The 26,908-nt window shown below is 39.8% G+C and overlaps 1 protein-coding gene across 3 annotated transcripts in view; it reads left to right on the plus strand.

Moving 5' to 3' along the window:
• Dnajc5b (DnaJ heat shock protein family (Hsp40) member C5 beta) overlaps positions 1-26,908 on the plus strand; it is an 84,532-nt gene that overhangs the window by 52,297 nt on the left and 5,327 nt on the right. For all 3 annotated transcript variants that reach the window (XM_028764537.1, XM_028764554.1, XM_028764546.1), the window contains exons 3-4: positions 16,175-16,388; positions 19,807-19,978. In XM_028764537.1, the coding sequence (XP_028620370.1) occupies positions 16,175-16,388; positions 19,807-19,978 (386 nt within the window). The remainder of the gene's footprint in view (positions 1-16,174; positions 16,389-19,806; positions 19,979-26,908) is intronic.

Raw genomic sequence — 26,908 nt, forward strand, 5'->3', positions numbered from 1 at the left:
TAGTAGGAGGATTACTAGTAGGAGGATTACTAGTAGGAGGATTACTAGTAGGAGGATTAGTAGTAGGAGGATTAGTAGTAGGCACCAATGAGACTCAGCGTTTGTTCTTGTTTTGGCTTGGTTCTGGAGGTAAACTTAGATTCTTGTGATTGCAAGAAACAACTTTGCCAACAAAGCTATCACTCCATCCCTTGCTCATCCAATCAGCAATAACCTTGAAAGAACTGTACACCATTCCAATTACCACTATCAAATCAATTGGATACCAGAATGATCAGAAAAAAATACTGTTGTCAAGAAATATTCCTGGTTGATTTGTCTAATGACTGAAGGACTTATTAGAATCCACCAAACCTGGTTAAACAGTTAAGAGAATGAAACATGGTGGTGGTGGAAATATTTGTAGGCAACGGATGTGATTACATTCCTGGGCAAGGGAGACAGCTGGAACAAAAGGTGGATTCACTAAGAATCATGGAAGGAAATGTAGAGAATGAAGTAGTCTACGGAATAAGACTCTGAAAAGTTGTATCATATCATGGTCTTCACTAACCTGAAGCCACTTCCATGTCTAAGTTGTGCTCACACTTAGCAAAGATCCATGAAGGCCTTGAGCTCTCACTTGAGACTGATTTCCAGCTCTGAGCAAGCAGGATAGGCAGAGATGTAAGCTGTCTAGATGAGTGTCCATGGTGTGTCTAATGCACACAAGACCATCTGCGAGGACTGCAAAATTTCTAGTTCCAAGTATGAAAAGCAGTCCATATCTGATCTTTTTCCTGATTAGTACATCTATGCACACAAACTTTACAAATTAGTTCAGAAAAGTGACTTTAACCAATAACAGTAACAACAAATATTATGGAGAAGGAGAGAGTATGGTTTGTTGAGCTGCTGCAAATACCCAGTCAGAAATGTTCAATTTTCAAAGTAAAATATAAGAGCAGGATATGTACACAGGGAAAATTCAGCCAGAGGATGGGGAGGAGAGCTGTGACATTGGAGAGCTGTGACATGGGAGAGCTGTGACATGGAACAGCTGTGACATGGGACAGCTGTGTCTTAGAGCTGTGAAATACTGTCTTCTAGATATGCCATACCTGTTGCTCACATGAACTCATGAAGCCATGAGTTTGCACAGAATTTGAACAAAGTCAAGCCAGTCAACACTTGTGGATGAGAGAAAGCTCTCTTAAGCTCCATCCCAAGCTCAGGAGCTATTGCCAGTAGATGACCACTGAGGTGGGAAGTCACTTTTCTTTGTGGCTACTAAGTGGTTGCCCATGCCCCACTGGATGCTCTCACACCAGGCTCATTGTCAGCACTAAGTAGGATCAGTATAAAATAATAGCAATGATGATGACGATGACGACAACATCATCAACAAAACCACAGAGGACATGAGACTGGGAAAGAGAAGGATTTAAGTGGAGGGCCCTGGGGGATTTCAAGGGAGGTAGTCGGTGTGGCTATGTTCAAAATACATTATATATATGTACAAGATTTTCAAAGAGTAAATTAAAATGTTTTTAAATCTTAGGATGTTCTGTCTATGAACATAACAACACAATGAAAACATTAAATCGGCTCATTCAAATTTACCAAGGCTAAGAAAAATGGTGTCTAATGAACAAAAGGGCAGGGTGGGAATAATGAATCATCAAATAAAGAATGTCAATAAAGAAATACCAGAAGAGTCAAACAGAAATCCTGGGATAGAAAATTCAATAACTCATTGAAAATTTTAGTAGTAGGGCTCAATGGGAGGTCTGAGGATGCAGAGGAGACACTTCACAGACCTCAAATGATCCAAAATGAAACAGATACAAAGTTAAGAGAGTCAAGGAGACTACTGGAGAACCAGGTCTCACACCAGCAAACAGACGCCATGTGCCAGAACCTCTTTTCTGTCTCACTCTCAATAGAGAGTGGGGCTCACTCTATTTCTCTATGTGGGCTTGGTTTTCCTTCAGGATTAATTCTTTGAGCTGTCCACTCAGGTGGACAGCTGAACTGAAAAACAAAGCATACAAGTTAAAGAGAGACTGCAGGAAGTAAGGATAGGTGAGTAGGATGTGGGGGGGTACTTTAAGCAAAAATGGAGCTGAAAAGTCACAAGTGTGTTTGCACCACTGTGATCACATTAGAGGCGATATGTGTGCGTTGTGGGTGGAAGAGATGAGGTTGTAAGAACAGTCCAGGTTGTGATGTGGGAGTCTGAAGTGAGAATGTGGATGGAGCAATGGCTTTCAGACTAAATATGTCATTAGATTTTTTATAAGAAAAAACAAGACATCAATTCTAGTATCAGGTTAAACAAGCTTTATACTACAAATATAAATCATAAGATAAATTCCTATTAAATCTTATACATTCTTATAAAAATGTAAGATAAACACAACAAACTGAATTTCCCAAACTACAAAAGCAATGATTCTGTAACTTTAACACATAGCTGAACGAGATGTGTAACTTCTACAACCATATAGAAACTCTACAGAACCAGAAACTCGAAGATCAGGGCCATCATATGAGTCTCCTGTACAGTACACCTTCCCACATGGTTTTTAGCCATAGATGCTGAAAACTATCAGGACCATGGGCAAATAATAGACACAGAGAACTACAGTGACACAAGATTGCCAGGCTGTTCTTTGTCCCTTATGAGAGACATCCCTAATCTGGTTTAAGGGGAATGAATACAAACTGTTTTGGATATATCTACTCCCAAATCCCAGTTCTTGGACTCTGGGTTATTTGATGGTCCTTTCCAGTCTCTATTTCACTCACAGTGCACTGGCCACTCAGGAGGAAACACTGCTTTAGCTAAACTTGCCTGCAAGAGCTCCTCATATGCCTTGTGCCTGCCTTTCTTGTTCTAGGCTCTCAAGCCAAGACCAGAAAAGAACAAAAAGACATTCAGGATGCCTAGAGGAGAAAAAAGCAGTTGTCAAATATTACAAAAGGGTCAAGTATAAGACAGATAAAAATAAGCCTGTGGGATTTCATCCAGAGTGTCATAGAAGGGAGAGGAAGTCCACAGGAGAACTGAAAATAGAAATCAGGTTATAGAGAGTTGAAAAGGGAATGTGCATTGGAGAGTGACCTTTTTGCAAGAATGAAGAAGTGTTAAAATGCAAGGGAAGAGAACAACATTTATAAACAAGGGAAAAAGTGAAGAAACCAGACCTGATGGCATGGGTCTTTAATTACAGCTACTTGGAAAGCTGAGGCAGGAAGACCATGAGTTCAAGGCCAGCCTGGGATAGATACATAGTGAGTTCAAGACTAACTTGCGTAACTTAGTGAGACAATACCTCAAAAAAAAAAAAATAAAAGGGCAATTCTTGGTCCGCAGTTTGGCAATACACACGTGCCTAGAGCTTAAAACATGAGCTAGGTGATTCTCAAGGAGAAGGGATTAGGAGAAACATTATTAGGAGTGGGAGCTGATGATGCTTTGGGGTCTGCTCAGGTGAGTAGACAGAAGGAACCTGAATGGGAGGAGGTTGGAGACAGTGGTATTATTACTCGGAAGTGTAGAGGCAGAAGACTGTGTTGTTTCTTTCTGGCAATCTTCTTATCCTTTCCAAGTCAGAACTGGGGGTGTCTGTTGAGGGAATTGGAAATGGCAATGGGGGGGGGATAAGAAGTTTGGAAATCTTTCTTGGGGACATGAAAAGGAATTTACTGAGGTTGAACAGAGACAGGCAAACCTCATGGGAGACAGCCAAGGGGGAACTGTATACTTGTATAGCTCGTTTTTCACAGGCTTGTAATGCTAAGCCTAGAAATAGGAGTGGTAGCCACAGCCATCATCTTGTGAGCATGACAGGAGATCTTTTGAGAAATTTGGTAGGGGTTGAGAATGGTTCAGGTACATGTCTATGATTTAAATTAAACTAATATGACATCCAGTCTGTAAGAAAGGGCCCTGTTAGGTTTTAAACATGAGTTTATGGGTGAAAAGTTTTAAGTGAGAGCTGAACCCAAAGATATATGAGAAGACAGTGCCATATGTTTTTGCACTGAAAGGATTTGAAGAGGAGGGATTGAGAGCTTTCAAGTGTGCCAGCTAGGCTAACTACAGAAGTTTCTAGGATCTACAAGGAGCTAATGTGCAGCTTCCTGTCACTGCAGCTTGAGCAGAAGAGAGCAGCAGTGCCAGCCTGCTGAGAACTCTCACCAGAACCAGCAACAGTGGGGACTGCAACTGGAAGTAAGAGTCCTGGCTACTGAGCTGAGAGGAGGTGTGGCCACTTCTCCTCCATCCTAATGTTCTTGTCCTGTGATAGTTACAGCTCAGGAGAGGCAGGTGACCTGAGAAAAGAATGTACTTTCCCTCTAGAAACAGTGAAGTTGGAGGCCCAGAAACTGTTGGGAGCTTGTTCCATATGCAGAGGTAGTAGATAAGCAGCTACAGCCTCCAGACTCTGAGAGCCAGCTGGGGCAGGGGGCACACCCAGACTTTGGTGCTGTCGGAACTTCAGGTGTTAACTTCTTTTTGAGACTAGCATTTCTATTGCCAGCATAGAAAGAAGCTTACGGAATTGGCCTCGTATCTGTCTAATACACTGATATCGATATTCCAGTGTATTCTATTTTATCAGGAAAGTAAAAATGTGGATTTGACAAAGCCATAGAAGGCATGGTAACAAATAGAAAACTGATGCTCAGCACCACCATCAGGCATGTGGGCTTTCATAAAATCTGAGTATTGATGTATTTTTAAAATTCGTATAAAATAAAAAAAAAAATCAAAGTATAATGCGTCATGAAAAAGTCAAATTCCTGAACATCTCTGGTAAAGTGACAACAGCAGCCACTAGAGGGTAGCACTTGACTCTTGATGCAGTTCTTCAGGCAAAACAAGACCAGTCTCAGAGGCAGCATCTAGAGCATCTGCGTCGTTCTCTCCTGTCCTTGCTTCACACCACATAGCCTGAATCACAAATGTGATCCCACAAAACTAAGACAACGCCTTTAACACTAGAGGGTTTAACACTGCTCAGCTATAGTGTCTGCCCATGTGGGGAAGTCACAGGGCTGTATAATGTGGTCTTTAGCCTTTTCCTCTGGCATCTTGATAGCCAAAGCACGTGACTCATACATTATGGTAGCAGGCGCTTAGAAATAATCACAGGGCCGGGGTGGGTTTGGTACCTGTATCTGCAGTATGATTCCAAACGGTGTCCTGGCCTTTCTTGTCCTTAATGGTGGACTTTATACTGTTCTCATTTCAACCTCCGCTCAGTAGCCCACAACATTAAATCTTTTTGTGTTGAGGGCTACTGTTCAGGCTCCAGCATATGATAGCCATCAACAGGAGTTGACTGCTTGGTATTTGGCCAAGGTTAAACCAGAAACAGTCCTTACTGCATGAAGTCCACTCGCTGACTGCTAGGGGGCACCGTACTGAATGACAAGGGCTAGGGAGCCTTAAGGGCAGAGACAGTCAGAAAGAGAGCCATGTACCCAGGCAGGCAATACCTCTTAGCAGAGTCTTTGGTCAGAGAACTCCACAGGGTCTTGCTTGCAGCTCAGGACTGAGACACAGAGCTCTCTGGTTTGTGTCAATGGCCAACAGATGCTCAGTTCTTGCAGGCTGTGTGAAATAGGAAGGCTCCAAGTGACTAAAAGCTGCTTGTTTGGGCTATTTTTATGATAATTGGATGTGTAAAAATTTGCCTTTGGCTTTGGCAGGCTGTGAGCTAATGGGCCTCAGCTGCAGAGAAAGAAGGACCTGGGGCCAATAGGCAGACTCATTTGTCCCCAGGCCAGGAAGCTCCCAAAGATCAGCAGCTACCTGGCTAAGTACTTCCTACCAGTTCTTCCTGCCAGTGAGAGAAAGGAAAAGCCAAGAGGAAACGAGTCTCAAAAGCATTTGAGAGTGAAAAACTACTGAACGCCATTATTTGAGGGGTGTGAGGCTTCAAGGATGCAGGCTTCAAACCACTGGGAGTGGGGGGAGGGAGAGAGACAGAGAGAGAGAGAGAGAGAGAGAGAGAGAGAGAGAGAGAGAGAGAGAGCTCATAAATGTCCCAAAGATGGGAATTTTGAAAATTTATTGAGCCAGTGGAGTACTACAGCACAGGACCAAGAGTACCAATAGCAAGCCATCTGTGGTGGAAAATTCCATTGGTGGTCCGGCCTCAGTAGAGTTGGCTTTACGGTGACTTCTTGAATTAAGGCTGAGTTTCTGAACTTTTTCACCAGTGTCTCAGAAGTGATTGTGGTACAGGTTAGAAATCCAGAACTTTGGAGGTGGAGGCAGGAGGATCAGGAGTTTAAAGCCAGCCTTGACCTTGATTAGCCTATCTGAAAGTAAACAATGTATAATGCTATTTCAAAACTTGAAATGGCCTACCTGCTTCTGCTTTCCAGTTTAGGTTAACAGTATTTATGAAATTTGACTTCTCCAAGAATATTCTTTTTAGTCATGTGTGGAAATCATGTACAGGGGAAGCTGAGCACTTAACTGAATGTCCCCAGAAAAAGCAAGTAGAGCTGAGAAAAACTGTTCCTACCTATCTGGGTCTGACTATAATACTGTAAGTAAATAAATAAGATGCTATTATTTTAAGGGCCTTAAACCTTAAATCCTTTCCTAGGCTGTTAGAAGTAGGTAATGAAGTAGCATCTACCTATGGGCTACCACTAAACTCTTAGTTACCTGTGAAATGAAGAAAATCTTGGTTCATTATATTGGGTTAACATGGTTCCCCAGACATCTAAAAGTCATAAGTAAAATGCTCTGTGTTTTGAAGTTATGTCCTAATATTCATATTGCTCTTCTGGGAAAGTTTTAAAATACAATATTAATCACACAGAGACCATAAAAGCCTAGACAGCATGATTAGAAGGAGATCACAGAACTATGGGAACTTGAGTTGTTAGAATTATCAGATAAGATGTTAAAACAAATATGATTAAAAAGATGGAACACAAGACAGAAACTCTCGGTAACTTATGTGAATATGTGTGTTTATAAATTCACAAGCTGTGTCTATCACAGATATGCCCAGAACCCTTTGTTCCCTGTGCTAGATACTAACCTGGGAACTCAGACTTGCCCATCACCACCCTGCCACCCTAGATCAAACCTTTTACAGAACTATGTGAAAGAATTTGGTTCTTAAGGTGCATTGAGATGACTAAGTTGACCAATGGGATATAGCAGATTCTAGAAATCCAGAGGAGAGACCTTTAAAATAAACAATAGTATTCCCCCGAAGATATCATCAAGTAACAATGCGATAAAGGAAAATGTATTCTGTATAATCAATGAAAGATTCATATGCAGTGCATACAGAATGTTTTCTTAGATCCTACATATTAATTTTAAAACCCAAACTAAAAATTATAAAAGACAGAAATATACTATTTCCAAAAGTTTCTTTCTATATATAACTATATAAAATGTATAACTAGCCTTAAAAATCATATTACATATCTATATATCTATCTATATATAGATATATACATATGTATACACATAAAACATATGTAGATAGAGGCTAGTTTATATAGGCATATACAGAATCAGACTGACTGATATTAAGATGCTCGTTCATCCCAAAAGTTATGGTATTCATTTTCTGTATCTTCACTTGTGTCGCTCCCAAGTCCACGAGGGTCTGTCACACATAGCTTCAGATGTTCCACAGTCACGCTGTTGGCAGGTTTCTAATTCTGCAAACTGTGGCTATGGCAGCTCATCTTCGTATCCTCTGCATGGAATCGTCTCTAAAAAAGGGTCTGTTTTCTGGGATCTAATATGATCCCAAGCTTTTCTCTCTTTATTACAGACTGTGGCTACATATTACTAATTAATTCTTTTCATACACCATGAACGGTGTATGAATGAGCAGGTGATTGTTCTATTGAAATGGAATCTGAGTTTCTTTCAGTTTTCTCTCCCAATCCTCCCCTCATTCCTCCCTACTCAACTTCATTTTCGTGTTCTACCCCCCCACACACACTACGCAATGCTTTCTCTCACTCAAAAACCAAATAAATAAACAAAATACACGGATATTCAAAACAAAGAAAAACCCCTATGACAAAAAAACACCAAACAAAAAATGAAACAGAAAGCCCAGTTGGTACTGGCTCTGCCACAGGGTTCTAGAACACGGGACGATATCAGTGGCTGCTGTCTCCTCTTTTTAGCACCCTGCAGATAGACTTCTTCTTAGATCAGAGAGGGCACAAATTTTACAGTTGAATAAAGGAAGTCAGGAAGAAATGAAAATATCTTCACAATAGTAACCAACATTAAAAACTGAGTTCAGAGGCAGAAATCTGCTGGGCATGGTAGCGCACGCGTTTGATCCCAGCACTCAGGAGGTAGAGGCAGGCAGATCTCTAAGTTCAAGGACAGTGTAGTTTTCAAAGAGAGTTCCAGGAGAGCCAGTGCTCCACAGAGAAACCCGGTCTTAAAAAACCTAAATAAATAAATAATAAATGGAGGCAGAAGTGTTTTTAATAGACGAAGTCAGCTAGAGATACAGCCATGCTACAGTAGAATGTGGCTGAGTACATCCCCAGAGTTTTCCTCTGATATCCCAACCCATGGCGGGACAGCTGGGTGAGCAGGTCAGAATCTGCCCCAGGTGACTCAGAGGCTGATGGATGGCGGTCTCATATGAGAGTGTTGACTATGACCTCCTGTTTTTTTCCCTTATGGGCCACTTTTAGAAAGCACAGGGATGTTTAGAGATGAACTCCCACATTCTAGTTAAATAGCATGTCACGTTTACATGTAAAATTAGAAATGACAAGAAATACCTTTAACACAAGCAGGTGATTGTTCTATTTAAATGGAGTCCGAGCACTTTCTCCATCAGAGAACCTTTTCTGTCTTGCTTGCTTTGTAGATAATCCCCAAGCAGGTGGAGTGCTCACTGAGCTCACCTGCTTGAGCAGTTGTATAATTTTGGTTGCTGCCCCTGCTTTGCCATCTGTGCCAGGGAAACTCAGAGCTGAGAGTGTCTTTCAAGAGGAGTCAAAACACTGCTGACAGCCAGGACTTGGATTTGCTACAGATGGAGGCTTTCCAGCCCTCCAAATCAGCCAACATCATTGTTAGGGGAGTGTGATAAACGGCTAAGTGCATCTGTCCTTGTGAGCTGTCAAAGATCCAACAGTGTAAAGGATGACAGGAAGCCAGGCTTCTGCTGTAAGTCTGGATAGGGTGTATCAGTGTTTCTCTGAATCCTGGAAACAAGGCAAGGCTTATAAGAACCATTTTTTTTTTCAGGAAATTTTTCCCTCCTGGGCAGAGGTCATAGTCCTTCCATTGGGTTGGGTAACACATGATATCTTGAGAACTACCAGGGAGAAATGCTGCACAGTAGGATTCCAGGAAGGGTGGGTACACCACAAAGCCAGCTGCTTGAAGAATGCTTGAGGGATCAAGAGGAAGAGCACTGTATATATTCTGAAAATGTTTCTTATATCTTCTCTGAACTCCCGCTGACTCAGTAATGGATCATTTGAGGTAACAAAATCTGAATTTCCAGATGTTTCAAAAGAATACATTTTGTCACTGGAGCTTCAAGATGCTTTGTCAAAAACATACAAGTGGTATTTACATACAAGCAAAAATAAAGCAAAGAACTACCTGTAATCCTAATGTACAACCATAAACACTTAATTTTCCAAGTTTCTATTTCCCTTTTTTTCTGCTTCTTTAAAATTTTTTTTTTACTATTACTTTCCTCCTTCCAGAACACACTTCAGCACATGTGTACTCATTGGGACTGGTATGAAGGGTTTCCAGGGCATTCAGTCCGGTGGCCTTTTCTGAGTCCTTGGCATACAGCCTCTCTGTATGAGCAGTTGGAGGGATTGCTCCTCTTTGAAATACCTTCTTCCCCTGGGTCCCAAGACTTTACAGTGTCTAGATTTTTCCTTCTATCTCACTGAACCTTGCTTTTTATTGCTTGTTTTAAAGTGTGGCTTTGTTTTGTTTTGTTGTTTTGTTTGAGACAGACTGGCTTTAGGTGTGCCCACCCAGCATGGCACCCAGCATTTTATCTCAAAGCCCAGTCTTTGGACTTCTTGGACCACTTTCTTTGGACTCTTGTAGTTTTGTGATTGTAAATGACAGCTGCCTACCAAGAACTTCCAAATGTGGGCCTCTTATAGTATTTTCCTTCTGATCGCTGGACTCACAGCTCTTTAGATTCACTTAAAATTTTGATAGGCATCTCAAGTATCCAAAATAGAACCTTTAGACCCCATCAAAACTTTCTCAGTATAAGAGTCCCTTGCTATTTTATCAAACATAGTAAACAACTCTGTTTGCTAAGGCCCCAGCTTTGCTGTTATCCTCGTCTTTCTTTCTTTAGCGCCCACATCCAAGTCATCAACTGTGTCTCCAAACACATCCAGACTCTCTTTATTCTGTCCCCCACAACCGCGTGGACTGCCTGGATCACTACTGGAGGCTCCAGAAGCAAATGCCCACTTTTGCCTTGGGCATCTTTCAGATTCCATATGCCTTCTGAAGGTAACATTGGGTGGACTGTTGATCTCAGAATACTCAGGCAGACTCTTATATCACACAGTCTGAAGCATATGGCCTGAGAGTCTCACTGTCTGCCTCAGGCCTGCTTCTCACTTTACCTGTGTGACTCTGGGCAAGATCCTTAACTTTTCAGTATTTGTATACTCTCATATGTGAAATGGGATAATACTAAAAAAAGGATTGTAATACCTTTGTCATGCTTGCTGTAACAATGTTTATATCAAGCTTGCAAGTAATAGCATATTGTAAACTGAAAAGATTATAAAATGACAAGATAAGCATTTTGGGCTGGAACAAAGACTTTCTCAACAATTCTGCATTTCAAAACCATAACACCAGAAGTTTCAGTTATAAGAACTTACAGGTAGTCCAAATATCCCTGAAAGCAGAAGACACACACACACACACACACACACACACACACACACACACACACAATTTTTTTTGATAAACCAAACTTAAAGTAATAAACTCTGGTTATTGTGTTCTCTACTTATTCTGAGTTGAGTGTTGGAATGGGTTTTATACCTGGACTTGCATTCTCAGGCATGTTGGTACTCCCTAAGCAGATGATCCTTAGCTACATGTAGATATCCATCCACTTTTTAATCAGCAAATTTTAATGTGTAAACTAGGTGTGAGTTTTTTTAAATAAAATTTTACTATATAGAATTCAAAGGGAACAGATGGATAAGGTCAGATTGTTGATAATAATTTCTAGGAAACACCTTGGCAATTTTACTTTTTTTTTTAAACTATTTGTATTAGTTCCCTATCTCTTGTCTAACAAATTACCACAGCTGTGGCTATAATAACATATTCAGTGTCAACAAGACTAGTTAGCAAGTAAAAGCATTTGCCACCAAACCTAACAATACAAGTTCAACCCTTGAGATCCACATAATGGAAGAGGAGAACTCACTTCCAAAAGTTGTCCTATGACCTTCACCATGGCGCATGCACACATGTGAACGCACTAAATAAACCAATGTGAAGAATTAGCATACACACGTCCTGAGTTCAGTCCTCAGTTTTAGAGGTCACAATCCTGAAATGGGTTTTACCTGGCTAAAAGCAAAGGACATGTTCTCTTGTGCTAAGAGGAACATTTTCTCCCTGTCCTTCACTCTACCTCCACTCCCTCCTACGCTCATGTCCCCTCCACTCCTCCTCCATTACTCTTTTAAAAAGTGGGTGGGGTAGGCCTCCCATGGATATCAACCAGCCATGGCATATCACATTGTAGTAAGACTAGGCATCTTTTTCTCTTCTTAGAAGGCTGGACAAGACTACTCAATAGGACGAAAGGGTCCCAAAAGCAAGCAACAGAGTTAAAGACACCCCCTGCTCCCACTGTTAGTAGTCCTACAAGAAGACCAAGCTATACAGCTGTAACATATGTGCAGAGGACCTAGGTCATATACAGGCTCCCTAATTGGTGGTTCAATCTCTCTGAGCCACATATGAACCCAGGTTAGTTGATTCTATGGGTTTTCTTGTGGTGTCCTTGACCTCTCTGGCTCCTACCATCCTTCCTCATCTTCCATAGGATTCTTCAAAGTCTGCTTGATGTTTGGCTGTGGATCTTTGTATCTGTTTCCATCAGTTGCTGGGTAAAACCTCTCTGATAACAACTGGGCCAGGCACCAAACTGTGAATATAGCAGAATATCATTAGGAATTATTTCACTGATTTTTTTTCCAGTCATGATTAGTTCTATCGAAGGTCTCTGTGCTATCCACCCTCTGGGTCATGGCCCTCCAGCCAGTGGGCTCCCTTTCATAGCATAGATCTCAACTGGATCAGTTATTGGTTGGCCATTTCCACAATCTCTGTTCTACCTTTACCCTGGCAAGTCTTGTATACACAGGACAAATTGTAGGTCAAAGGTTTTGTGACTGGGTTGGTGACTCAGTATCTCCACTGGAAGTCTTGCCTGGTTACAGAAAATGCAAGTTCAGGCTCCATATCCCCCATTCCTAGGAGTCTTCTCTAGGGTCACTCTCTTTGATGCCTGGGAGTTTCCGTTGTACAAGATTCCTAGCTTGTCCCAAAGATGTACCACCACCCCAATTTCAGTTGTCCAACTCAGGACTCTCTCCCTCCATCCTCCCTCCACCGGATCCTTCCTGTTCCCACCACACATAGACTGTTCCTCCCATCCACCTCCTGAGATGTCTCTTTTATTTCTCCTTCACAGTGAGATTCATGTGTGCCCCCGTGAGCCCTCCTTTGTACTTAGCTTCTCTGGATTAGGGATTGTAAAATGGTCATCCTTTACTCTATGGCTAATATCCACTTAGGAATGAGTACATACCATGTTTGTCTTTCTGAGTTTCTGGGTTACCTTACCCAGGGTGATATTTTCTAGTTCTATCCATTTGCTGGCAGATTTTATGCTCTATTTGTTTTTAACAGCTGAGTAATACTCCATTGTGTAAATGTACCACATTTTCTTTATTCATTCTTCTATTGAGGGATGTCTAAGTCACTTCCAGTTTTTTGCTATTGTGCGTAAAGCTGCTACAAACAGAACTGAGCAAGTGTCCTTGTAGTATGATGGAGTATCTTTTGACTGTATGCCCAGGAGTGGTAGAGCTGAGTTTTGATGTAGAATTATTTCCAATTTTTGCATAACTGCCACATAGATTTCCAAAGTGGCTGTGCAAGTTTTCACTCCCACCAGTAATGGAGGAGTGTTCCCCTTGCTCCACATCCTCGATAGCACGCACGAGCTGTCTCTTCTGTTTCAGTCTTAGCAATCTGACAGGTGTTAGATGGAATCTGAGTTATTTTGATTTGCATTTCCATGATGACTAAGGATGCTGAACATTTCTTTAAATGCTTCCTGACCATTTTAGATTTCGCTGTCGAGAATCCTCTGTTTAGCTTTGTACCCTACTTTTTAATTGAGTCATTTGGGGTTTTTGAAGTCTAGATTCCTAAGTTCTTTATATATTTTGGATATCAGCCCTCTGTCAGATGTAGGGTTGGTGAAGATCCTTTCCCAATCTGTAGGCTACCATTTTGTCCTATTGCCAGTGTCCTTTGCCTTACAGAAGCTTTTCAGTTCCATGAGGTCCCATTTGTTACTTTTCAATTTCAAAGCTTACACAATTGTGTTCTGTTTAGGAAGTCAACTCCTATGCTGTACTCAAGGCTATTTTTCACTTTCTCATCTCCTAGGTTTAGTGTATCTGGTTTTATGTTGAGGTTTGTGATCCACTTGGACTTGAGTTATGTGAAGGGTGATAAATACGGATCTTCTGCAGTCTCCTATATGCAGACATCCAGTTAGACCAGAACCATTTGTTGATGATGCTTTCTTCTTTTAATTGTATAGTTTGGGTGTTTTTGTCAAAAATCAAATGTCCATAGGTGTGTGGATTTATTTCTCATTCTCTAATCTGATTCCATTGATCAACTTTCCAATTTTTATATCAGTACCACACAGTTTTTATTACTATTGCTCTGTAGTGCAGCTTGGAATTGGGGATAATGATACCTCCAGAAATTATTTTAAAGTTCAGAATTGTTTTACTTGAGTTTCTTGTTTTTCCATATGAAGTTGAGTATTGTTCTTTCAAGGTCTGTAAAGAATTCTGTTGGGATTTGATGGATATTTCACTCAATCTGTAGATTGCTTTTGGTAAGATGGCCATTTTCACTATGTTACTCCTACTAATCCATGACCATGAGAGATCTTTCCATCTTTGAATATCTTCTTCAATTTATTTCTTCAGGATCTTGAAGTTCTTGTCATGCAGATCTTTCACTTGCTTGGTTAGAGTTATACCAAGATATGTTACATGTGGCTGTTCTGAAGGGTGTTGGTTTTCTGATTTCTTTTTTATTTTTTTAATGATTGATTTATTTATTTTATGTGTATGAGTACACCATTACTCTCTTCAGACACACCAGAAAAGGGCACCAGACCCCTTTGCAGATGGTTGTGAGCCACCATGTGGTTCCTGGGAATTGAACTCAGGACCTCTGGAAGAGCAGTCAGTACTCTTAACCACTGAGCCATCTCTCCAGCCCCTGATTTCTTTCTCAGCCTATTTATCATTTGTATATAGAAGGGCTAGTGAAGGTGATTATCAGCTGTAGGAGTTCCTTGGTAGAATGTTTAGGGTTGCTTATGTATACTATCATATCATCTGCAAATAGGGAAACTTTGATTTTTTTTTTCAATTTGTATCTCCTTGATCTCCTTTAGTTGTCTTATTGTTCTGGTTAAAACTTAAAGTATTATATTGAATAGATTTGGAGAGAGTGCACAGTCTTGTCCCTAATTTTACTGGAATTACTTTGAGTTTCTTTCTAGATGTTGGCTATCGGCTTGCTGTATACTGCCATTATCATGTTTAGGTATGTCCCTTTTATCCCTGATCTTTTCCCAGATTTTATCATGAAGGGCTGTTAGATTTTTGTTCAATGCTTTTTCCACATTTGAGATGATCATATTTTTCTTTTAGTCTTTTTATATGGTGGATTACATTGACAGATTTTCATATGTTGAACCATTTCTCTGGAATGAAGGCTACTTGGACATTATGGATGATCTTTTCGATGTATTCTTAGCTTCAATTTGCAAGCATTTTATTGAGTACTTTAGTAGGTGTGATTTTTTTCAGTTAGCTTTACATGTAGGTTTTTAAGACATGTTATACTCTTTTGTTCTGCATATGAGCTTCTATTACAACACTATAAGTGACACATTCTGTCTGAGTCAATACAGTAAACCCCTACATGTTGAGGCCCACATAAGGGAGAACAGTCATGTTGGATTTTAACTGAGAATCATACAATTAACTTTTTCTTAGTGGAGAAAGAAAGTGAAGTCTCAATTTTGAACATGGCTTTCATCATTTGAATTGTTTCTTGAGGGAAATGACAGAAATGGCTACTGACAAGGAGGGTGCATGGCTGACTCATTAAATCCACCATACAGGTTGCTTTTTACAGCTGAGTACACTTAAAAACAATCCAAGACGACCCACCCAACACAACACAGATGATACCTCGAGGATCAGCTTTATACTCTCCATGGGAAGGAGGAAGTGCCTTGTACCCACAGTTGTAGATGCCCAGACCTGTGGAAAGAAGTCAAATGTATACACAGAAGCAAGAGAAATCAAGAGTTTGTTTAGAAACATAAACAGAGATAAAGACATGTTGGATAATTATGAAGGGACCCTAATATTTGTTCATGGTAATACAAAGTTAAGAGTATTTTTATACTTTAACTTTGAGAATGTGTAACATGAGGTTCTGCCATTCTAGATAGCTTTACAAGTTCTAAGTGGAATTTTAGTATAAATCAGAATTTATAAATACCTCCATATGTTGAGGTGGACTACAATCATCTTCATTTGCCAATAGTAGGATATCTCAGCCACAGCCTTTATTCCTTTAGCAAGAATTCCTTTGAGGATGTTGAGGGAGAAACAATGTAATTGTTTTTGCACATTGGAATCAAATGATATCATTTAATGAGAACTTATTTTTTAGGAAACATAGCATCCCATTGAATGTATAAAAATAAAGGATGTTCAAGTGAATACTGTCTTTATTAAATATTGTTGTAACTTTTGATAGAGAGCTAATACTTTTCTCCTTGCTTTTAATTTTTAAAAGAAAATTAGCCCTGCGACACCATCCGGACAAGAATCCAGATGACCCATCTGCTGCTGAGAAATTTAAAGAAATCAACAATGCCCACACAATCCTCACCGACACCTCAAAGAGAAACATATATGACAAGTATGGATCGCTGGGACTCTATGTGGCCGAGCAATTTGGAGACGAAAACGTTAACACATACTTCATGCTGTCAAGTTGGTGGGCAAAGGTAAATCACTTTTTTCCCTCAAAAGCAATTTCCTGGAAAATCATGATATTATTCATCCTGTTAGACCCCATCTCAAAGAAAGATCAACCTTCCTTCTATTAAACTCTTGTAAATAAAATGAGACATCACTTCCTCTGAAAGCTGTTATTTGAAGACCATTTTTCTTTAGTCCATCAATTAATTATGAAATTCAACATGACTTAACAGACTTCTAGACATTAATTATATTTGAGTATGGAGCTTCAGGTTAATTTTGACTGCTCCCTTCTCCCCCTTGCCCCCACCCCCATGGTGACTAATTAAAAACTGACTCATTTCTCAAAACCAAAAATAATTTATTAGTGTGACAACTATTTAATAAATTATTATAAGATAAATTTAGCCATGTACTTTACTATCTATAGCATAGGCTACATCAGCAAAGACAATACCTAGGAGAATGGTTACAGGCTCAACTGGAACCTGCCTTGGGGTGGCAGAGAAGGAAATAAGGAGAAAGGTGAGAATTAAGTAGTAGAAGACAAAAGATTGATAGCTACTTGGTTGAGAAAAAGACAACATCTTTAAAGATTTAACATAATCAGAATTGTTGTGGTAATTTTGTTTCTTTTCCCAGGAATCCCTAATATATGTACATTTGGTGATAGTTTTATAAATTTTAATGTTTTTTTCTGATAAAAGCAATAGTTTTAAATATAGAACAGACATTCTATTATATATTACAATATATATATATATTGTATGTACATATAATAGTACATATACATATTTGTAATATACATATGTATATGTAATAATGTATACTATATATAGAACAGACATATGTTCCATTAATGTATTTTGTGGCCAGTTGATAATCCTGTAACTAAAAAAAAATCCAATCTTTTTAGAAAAGGCAGGATTCATGTTGAGTAGAACTTTGATTGCTGTTTTCTCCCACTTAACCTCCCTATATTGAAGAATTTGATAGGCAAGAGGATATGTTTTAACAGTAGACATGAAGAGACAGTCTGAACCACAAAGCCCCACTTGTCTTCTGCTAAGTATCTTAGATACCTGTACTCACCTTTCTTTGTGGGAAACGTGGGTTAAAGAGATGATCCTGAACGAAGTGTGAGCATGTGGTAAGAAGGAGCATTCTGACCATGGAATCAGTGAGGGCAGACTAGCATTCACACAACAAGGTGGGCTTCTGTGGGGTTGCATGGGAATCTGACTTCCAGATATGACACTATTATTCCCTTGAGAAGAAACAACTGCAGTCCAGATAATCACACACACTTACTTGATATTGCCTTTTGACTGTCTAAAGATGAGAACAAATTTTCTTGTTCAGGAAGCTGAAAAAACTGATCAAACTTCCTATAGACAAGCCTCATTTATGCAGCAGCAAAGAGATACGACACAGAGCAATGACAGGCATGGCTCCTTACAAAGATGTATACTTTCTGCTGTACCAAAGCTTAATTGCATAATGCTTACCTAAGTGGCATTAAATATGTTCCATATAAATGAAACAATGTACCATCAAAAAGTACATTTAAAAATACCAGGTACCTGCTTGAAACTAATGTATACTATGTAGCATGTATGGTAAGGATAAAGTAAGGCTGTCTCTCAAAAAGGAGATTTCCCTGAAGAAAGAAACAGGATGAAAAGGAGATTTTCAGAAAATAATATGGCAGTTGTGCAGTTCAAAGAAAGGGGACAGATATAGGTGAGGAAGTGCTGGGGTCTCTGAGGGCGATGGCTGGAGAATGCTCACATCGGGAGTCTTAGAGGCAGGTGGGGGTTTTAAATTTCCCTAAAATGATAAAATTATACAACATACATAGCAAAGAGACCATAAGTGTGTGCAACCAAAGATCCTCCATTGCAAGCCGAACAGAGACTCCATCCCTGTTCCTGGAGCCAGAATGAGTAGATGACACCTTAGGGAGGAGGGGAGGGAAAGGGAGGGTGTCGTCTGAATTCTTCTTAGGTCACTGAAGAAGTGTGTACATACACATGTGATCTTTATCCCCATTGCTGCCCCCATCGCTGATTATATAAAGTCTGCATTAAATTTTAAGATGTAAAAATGTCAATTATTAAAATAAATTTGATTTTGTTCAGTTGCCCCAAAAATGGATTTCTTGGAATTTCAGATTGGGGAAGTCAAGAGAAAGTGTTTTCTGACATGCTCAAGTCGTTTGTGCTTATAGGGAAATCTTGATGCTATTTCCTGGGAGGAAAAAACCATTTGTTTGTTATTTTGTAAACTCATTGATTCAGTAGGAACTAGATGTCTGCAACATGCCAGGTACTAATCCATCAGGCACATGGAGTAAAGAATGACTAATGACTGTAACATATAAAACACTCTTATCAAGCAATCTGTGCTCTATACTGTCAGCAAGAAGGTCTTAGAGATCTGAGTTGGTATGACATACAGTTGGGATACAAAGGATAGGCAGGCTGGGCGGTGGTGGTGCACACCTTTAATTCCAGCACTTGGAAGGGAGAGGCAGGCAGATTTCTGAGTTCGAGGCCAGCCTGGTCTACAGAGTGAATTCCAGGACAGCCAGGGCTATACAGAGAAACCCTGTCTCGAAAAAACTAAACAAACAAACAAACCAACAACAACAACAACAACAACAAAACAAAAACAAAGACTAGGTAGCCATTTTGGAATGGGAACAGGAAAGAGTTGAAATAAAGGTGACCTTTGAGGTGATCTTAGACAACAAGTGGGTATAAAGTGAACAGTGGTCAGGGACGTTTAGCCATGCAAATTCACGTGGAGAGTCAAGCTGTGTGGCAGGAACAGGGTTGTGCTAGTGCTGAGAGAGTTGGCTGCAGGCATGCTGCATATGCTACAGAGCACAAGGGTTGTGTATAGTTCACACTAGCAAGAGCAGAGGCAGAATGGCCAATAGGAGGGCCAATGAAGTGTCCACACCAGAGATCTCAGCAGGATCTGCAAAGTCTCTGACTCAGAGAAAGAGGATGTAGGGATCTTTTGGAGAGATGGTGCAGGACCCTGTTACTAACAGGCACTTGCGTATGACAGGGAAGGCAGCTCTTCTGTGTGGTGAGAATTTACTTTCATTGAACAACTGAGCTTGGTGAGCTCCCATGACCAGCGCATATCCTATCCAGTACAGGTCTGGTTTTCCTTTTGCTCTTAGCACTCATAATAGCCTAAGACTAGAAGAAAGTTCCAAACTGTGTTACTCTGACTGAAAGTAATTTGCTTTAGGTCTCATTTGTACAAACGTTGGTGTGGAAGTTATTTCAAAGGAACTTGAGACAGTTTAAATGAATTAAGAATAAGAGTGAGTGTGTGGCAAGCAGTGTATGCTGGGGTAGATTCAATCCTATCATCTTGTCCCTCATACCAGTGATTCAGGTTTTACTTGGCCTCTGTTTACCCTAGACCCTGTTTATCATCCTTGGCCTCTTGACCGGCTGCTATTTTTGCTGCTGCCTTTGCTGCTGCTGCAACTGTTGTTGTGGACATTGTCGGCCCAAATCATCAACACCAGAAGAAGAGTTCTATGTGTCACCAGAGGACCTTGAGGAGCAGATCAGAACTGACATGGAGAAAGGTAGGGTGAAATGAGAATAGAGGTACTGGGTATGGTTACCTCTGGCTAGGTACCAGGTCTTAACTAAAGTATATACAACCACACAGAACCAGCCTTCCTCCAGTTTCCCAGCTTTGGTGGGCAGGTTGGGAAAAGACAAAGAGTGTTTGTCTTGACTGAGCAGAGAGAAGGGCCAGATTTAACATTGTTAGAGAGAAATTATGAAATGCCCATGATAATGTTAAACATCATCATAATATAGTTTGATATCTCTGTATAAGAGAAATAGGCCCTGGGTTCAAGAATGTTAGGGAAGAGTGCCCGAGGACAGAGAGCTGAGGTAGAAGTTTCTCCCAGAAGATACACTTCAGTCTTTAGGATCTCAATTGAAATACGAGAGACTGACAGTCACACGTGGCTTTTCTTCCTTTGCATTACTGTGTGATGATTTGGGAGTGGAACAGGAGTCAGATAACTCCTTCTTAATCTGGAATGTAGCTTCTTTGCCCACATTCACTCAAAGATAGCTGCAAAACAGCATGGAGAACAAACTCTGTTCATCCAGTCACCTCTGTTGTCTATCTGTGTGCACACATCTCTGTGCTACATTGCTTCATTCTTCAAGTTTATTCTACCCAGAAAGAAAAAGGAAAAAAAAATCTAAAAAGAAAAAAATTCTCAGAGTTCAAAACACCAGAGATAGCTTATGATCTGTGAACAATGTCTGTGTTTAAAGAAGCTGGAATCACACCTGCCATTGTCCTGGTGTCTGGAAGTAATTCTCACTGTCCTTTTCTCTGGTGGAGTACACTATTTTCTTGGGTTTCAGACTTTATCTCACTGCCAAGTCCCCAAGAAACAGCTAAAAGAATTACTGGATAATTGCAAGAAGCACACTGTTTTCAGGACTATATGAACCAGGATGGTGTACTTCTCTCCTCTGGTCACATTAAAATAGTACCAGAAACTATTTAAAGGCTTCTGTATGTCTTGTATTTCTTCTTGGATGTGAAGCTAATAACATCTTGTGTGACTGAACCATCCAGATTCCAGCAAAAGGCTGTGTCTAATCATGTGACAAGTACTGAATTCCAGACTCAGAACTTGGAGTCCAAAGAAGATAGAGGTTTGGTTTGGTTTTATGCTTTTTTTTTTCTTTCTGCAAACTGTAATGTGTTGCTATAGGCATGGTTATCCAGTAGCTAGAAGTATTTCTGGCCACTTCTTGTTACTGATGTTAGAACTAAACTGAGGACTAATGGTGAAATTATTGTACATTGAAAATATTGTACATTTACTCTGCATTATTTTGTATAGAAAGTAACAAATATTGAATCTTTTAATGAAGGCATATAGAAGGAACAGGCAAATAAGATCACTAACAAATGAATTAAGTAGCTCTAATTATATGGAAAGGCCTTCTCATTAGGCAAGGGTGGGGGTCTGCACCACAACTTGCTCATGAGTAACTATTCCTGGGCACAAGTCTCAAATGACCTGTGAAGGAGGTGCTTAAGAATAAAGAAAAAAATGATCCACATCATTCTGTGACTACCATTTATTTTTCTCTGCATGTAACTTACCAGGAAAAGAAGGAAACTAGCCTTTAATAAAGCGGAAATGACAGTTCATTTAAGGGGAGAAAGAGATGGAGTGCCACGGGAAGTCTGTGAGGTGTGGTGTGATGTTTTTCGTCTCTGTGGGTACAGTGTGGAGTCCAGCATGGCCTTGGTGGGGGTAGAAGGACATGGCTCCCACCTCTGGGACAGGGCCAACAGGGTATGGGCCTCCATGAGTGTCGATGGATGGTGGGTGTGGGCACAAGACTTGTTTGTATAATAATGTACATATTGTCATGTTCCTCCTTCAAAGAATGTCCTCTCTGTTAATGTTAATGGCTCTATAATAGTCAGAGACAGCATGAGTCTGGAAGATGAAGGTGTGGCTAATGTCTTAGCAAAATGATAACTGCTGAGTCCTTCAGGACAACGCTTAAGGCTGTGGGAAAGAACTCTAAAACATGAGTTAAAAAATATGTAATTTCTCAACTATTCAAAAAATAAGGATGCAATATGAATTATATGAGGGGCTTCACAAATCTAAAAGAACAGAGGCAACTGCAATAATGAGCCAGCTTGTCAGAAAGATACAAAGGCAGGAAAATATAGAGGAAGGCAGATTCCTGATTTCAAGATCAGCCTGAGACAGTGAGTCCAGAACCAGGCGTGGTGGAAATGGTAATTTCATGGCAGGGTCCCACCGAGCTAGCTAGTTTATCACCTCTGCTTAACCAAAGCCGACAGATCTCTGAATTCTTTTGCAATATTAAAAAAAAAAGAAATGTGTGCTGGCTGTTTCCTAAGAATCAAGGGGCTGGGCTCCCGAGATGCTGATTCATAGGATAATCAAAAAGGAATCTGGAGTAGATGACTGGATTGATATATAAAATAAAAGACTGAGCTTATGATCTGCAAGAGGTGAGCTATCCAGAGAAATTTTTTAGAGTAACAAGAAAGAACTGCATGGATAACTGTTCAGAGCAGAAAATAGAGACAGAGAGCTGTCTGGAGATCTCCAGAGAAAGTGGAACAAAGAGAAAACAATCTGGGAAGCTGTCTGGAGCAGAACATAGGCCACCAGCTTGGACCCAGGATCTGACTTTAAGTCTTTTGTTTTCGCCACTCCCAAACACCCTTTGTCTCAGAACTTCTCTCCAAGCTGAGGCTGGTTCTTGGCAGTGCAGCCTTTCCAGTCCTATCAGCAGGACTACTGGATTTGGACCACGTGATTTCGCCTTACATAATCAGTTACCCAATACTCAGCCATGGACAAAGCACAGGGCGGGAGAGCCAGTGGTTATGGTGATGTTGTCTTTATTTTTCATCTTTATTTTCTAGTCTATGTTTGAGCATCTTTATAATTTATAAGTCACAAATGCAAAATCAGGGGTCTCATTGTGGTATCTTCATTTGTAAGCTGCTGCACTTCTAATTCTTCCTTAGCTTCTCATTTGTAGTAGGAAAGCTTAAATCTGGGTGAATTGAATGCCAATCTCCTGAGTCTAGCATCCACACTTACCTGAAAACCCTTGCTACCCTTCTTCCCTTAAGGTGGATAAAAGCTCCAGCAGGTCATTTCAGTAGCCCTTTGGTGTAAGATCTCTTTTCTGGAACAGAAACTTAGAGTGATGCCAGATTTGTCCCAGAGTTCCTCCTCGCTGGGTGATTGGTGATGAGTCTCTGCTCCTCTGGCTGTTCTTACAACCAGAAAAAGCAACTCCATTACAGAGGTCAGATTGGTAATCTTATACCACTGTTAAAGAATCCTTAACCCAAAGGAACAGCTTTTTCTTATTTATAAACATTTCAAAGACTTTATGCCAAGGTGACCCAGATTTTATGATTCTTGAAATTAACACAATCTGGGTAAGCATCTTTATGAGAATAACACACAGTTCTGAACACCAGTATTTGCTTCAAATGAAACTAATCACAACAAATTAATGAGTTTAAAAGTGGACAAATACCATGGATATGTCACAAAACTGGATGGGGGGGAGAATCAATGATTTAACCACCTAGTTTGTCTGTAGTATTTTCCTATGGTTGCATATTCTTTGATTGCATATCCATGTAATACAAATTTACTATATCATTTTCTGTAGAAATGTAGAAAATATAAAAGCTACTCTTCCTTTTCTCTATTGTATTCAATGAAAACTTACTTGATTATTATTATTATTGATGAATTAGAATAGTTTCTTCTAGCTTTACAGCTCATGTTGACAGTGTTGTTTGTATATGACTAGAGATTATTGTCAAATTTGGGGAACCTATGTAGTTTATCTAACATATATAAGGTGTAAGATTTGGAAGAATTTTCCACAGACAACTATTTTACTCTGTACATTTCAGACCATGTTGATGTCACAACACCTGATCCTCCTGGGCTCAGAGCCCAGAGGACATATTCAGATGATGTGTCACAGTCTCTGGCATGGGATTTAATGTACTCCCAGCACATGGGTTGGCATAGTGAGCTGTAGGAGTATTCTTTAATCCATTTCTACATGTGTATGGGTCGCAATAACTTAGCTATACACCACTGTATATAGCAAACCACAAAATTAGGTCTCACTGAACTTAAACAAAACTTACTTTCAATTATGTTTCTCTTTAAACAAATCTCTTAATAAGTTTTTTGGATCCATTGTCAGAAAAACATATCATGAAAAGGTCAATGTGGAAAGAGACAATGCTTTTTCTGGCTTTGATAAAAATGACTTTTGTTTTAGGTTTATGCAAATGGTTCGATATTGGTAAAAGTCTCTATGGCCTAAGTCTATTAGCTGTGCACTGGAACCACCATTGCTCACATAACACCTGATTGTGAGAATCTATGCTTCATTTGTGGTCAGTTGCAATAGTTATGTTCATGTTCATGTGTTTGTTTGTATATTGGACACCTAGTAGTTTATTCAGATAGCAGTCTCATTACACAAGGTCCAAGAACATTCAGATAAGAACTCAAATTGTAAGTTAAAGGTTGGTCTTCATACATAATAGCCAACAATGCCACATTTGCCTATGATCTTGCTGACATAAAACCACATCCACATCTTAGTGGCTACCAAACCATTCAGCACAGCTTCCCTAACTGTAAAGTGTTTGAAGCTACTAGTTTTAGCACTTTGAATTACTTTTTTCATGTTCTGAATAGCTGTAGGGATTTCATCAGGGGTTGGGGGAACCAGCGCAACCTCCCCAAATCACTGGCTCAATGTTCAGGTTCATATTTATATCTCACTAATTCAGAGACATGTAACTTACTGACAATTTTAATGCAAATTCAGACTTAAAAGGAGGAAAAAACAAACTCTAGGGGCTGTGCTTATTGTCTGTGGTCTGAATGATGGTGGTACTGTACATATTTCCCTAGGAAGGGGAAAGAAGAGAGAGCTAATTGAGGTATAATAGGACAGTGTATGGGTTAATGTGGAAATTGGCAGTTTATAGTAACTATTCATTTAAGTTCTATACATCTAATTACCCTGTGTTTGGAAATTTGGCCCATAAGTGAAGATTATAGCTGGAAATTTATTCTTTTGTGCATAAATACTTATTTTAAAGAAAGGCAGCACTTCTTTTTCTTGTTATTTCCTTACTCAGAAATGCTAAAATATGAAATATAATAAATTGAATATGAAGGTATTTCCCTCCAAAATAAAAGTAAACAGCTGCTGAACTTTTCCTTCTTATATCTTACTATACCAACCAAAGAGAGAACAGATGTTAACAAGAGTTGGGACTTGATGATACTTCCTCATTCCCTATGGTTAGCTCAGTGTTGTATAGGTCTTGTAAATACAACTGTAGCCTCTGTGAACTCATATGGGCCTGTCATGTTCAGACAATATTGTTTCCCTACAAAGTCCACTACTTCTGACTGTTAGAATATTTCCAACCTCTCTTCAATGATCCATGAGCCTTAGGGAGATTGGATCATGCTCTAGAACAATGGTTCTCAAGCTTACTAATGCTCCAACCCTTTTCAGCTCTTTATGTTGTGACACCCAACAATAAAATTTTTTTATGATGCTACTTCATAACTGTAATTTTGCTACTGTTATAAATAATAATGTAAATATCTGTGTTTTCTGGTGGTTTTAGGCAACTCCTGTGAAAGAGTTGTTCAGTTCCCAAGGGGGATGAAACCCACAGATTGAGAACCACTGCTCTAGTAGGTGGGCATAATGTACATATGCGAGTATTACATGTACTCCATGGGTTGAGATAAAGGAAGTCATACATGAAGTCTGGAGGGAAAGGCAGGATGGGGAGAGATTGGAGAGGAGGGAATGCTGGATTTGATTAAGACACATTATATGCATATATGAAATGCTCAAACAGTTAAAATAACTCCAGAAAAGGAAAAGAATAGGAGTTAACTAGGAAAGTACACTTCCTTTTAAATTATGTAATCAACCACTTCAAATTTCGATTTAAAAACAAATTATAAAATGTTATACTTCTTAATTTATAAAAATCCATATTTGAAATTTCAAATTGTTTTTTACTAATTGACTCATCTTTTTAAAAACCAGTTTGCTGACTTGGACTAGTATAGAGGATGGTTCTATTTTTTTATTATAATTTATTTTTTCTCAAATCGTAATTCATTCACACAGTGGTTATAAACACAGAAAGGCAGGATGTGGGGAAGGGAATGACACTGGAGTGTGGGTGATCAGAAGGAATACAGATATCATCAGAACCGGGTATCGGCTGGGTGAAGGTTCAGGGGACAAGTCACTATGACTCTGCCTATGACTTGCTTGTCCTTATCTAAGTTGGTATTGTCTGCCCAGGCTACCTATTTTCAAGGTCTATGACTACTCAGGCTTGTAAATTTCCACAAAAGCTGCCTGTTTATATTAGCTTATAGCCATCTGTTTCAATGTTTTTCCACTGAGACCCAAGACTTGGTGTTAGTATACATGTATGACAGGCCTATTGCTGATTTTAGGCCTATGGCTGATTTTAGGCCTTCAGTGGGTAAGCAGGGCTGCTAGAGGATGGTTCTGATGCTTTGATCAGTAATCTGTGTTTACTGACACTAAAGGTCATTACCCTCAATTGGATTTTGATTTATCAATAATGATGTCGATAGCAAATGGCTAAGCACAGGGCAGGACACTGAGAGTTGCTCAAGCAGGACGAAGAGAGAGAATCAGAAGACTGGAGAAGGGAAGAAGGGAACGCAATAGCAGAGGAGAAAAGCCAACCAGCAATGTGAGTTTCTGGATAAGTGGCCTCTAGCCACTTCCCTGACTGGGCCTGGAGTAGCAGGGCAAGGATTAGGAGTATCCAGTCAATGAGTAGCCAAGGCATTTCAAGATTAACTGGTGTGTGTGTGTGTGTGTGTGTGTGTGTGTGTGTGTGTGTGTGTGTG

The sequence above is a fragment of the Grammomys surdaster genome, unplaced genomic scaffold (assembly GCF_004785775.1).
Source record: "Grammomys surdaster isolate TR1022 unplaced genomic scaffold, NIH_TR_1.0 62, whole genome shotgun sequence".
Classification (NCBI taxonomy): Eukaryota; Metazoa; Chordata; class Mammalia; order Rodentia; family Muridae; genus Grammomys; species Grammomys surdaster.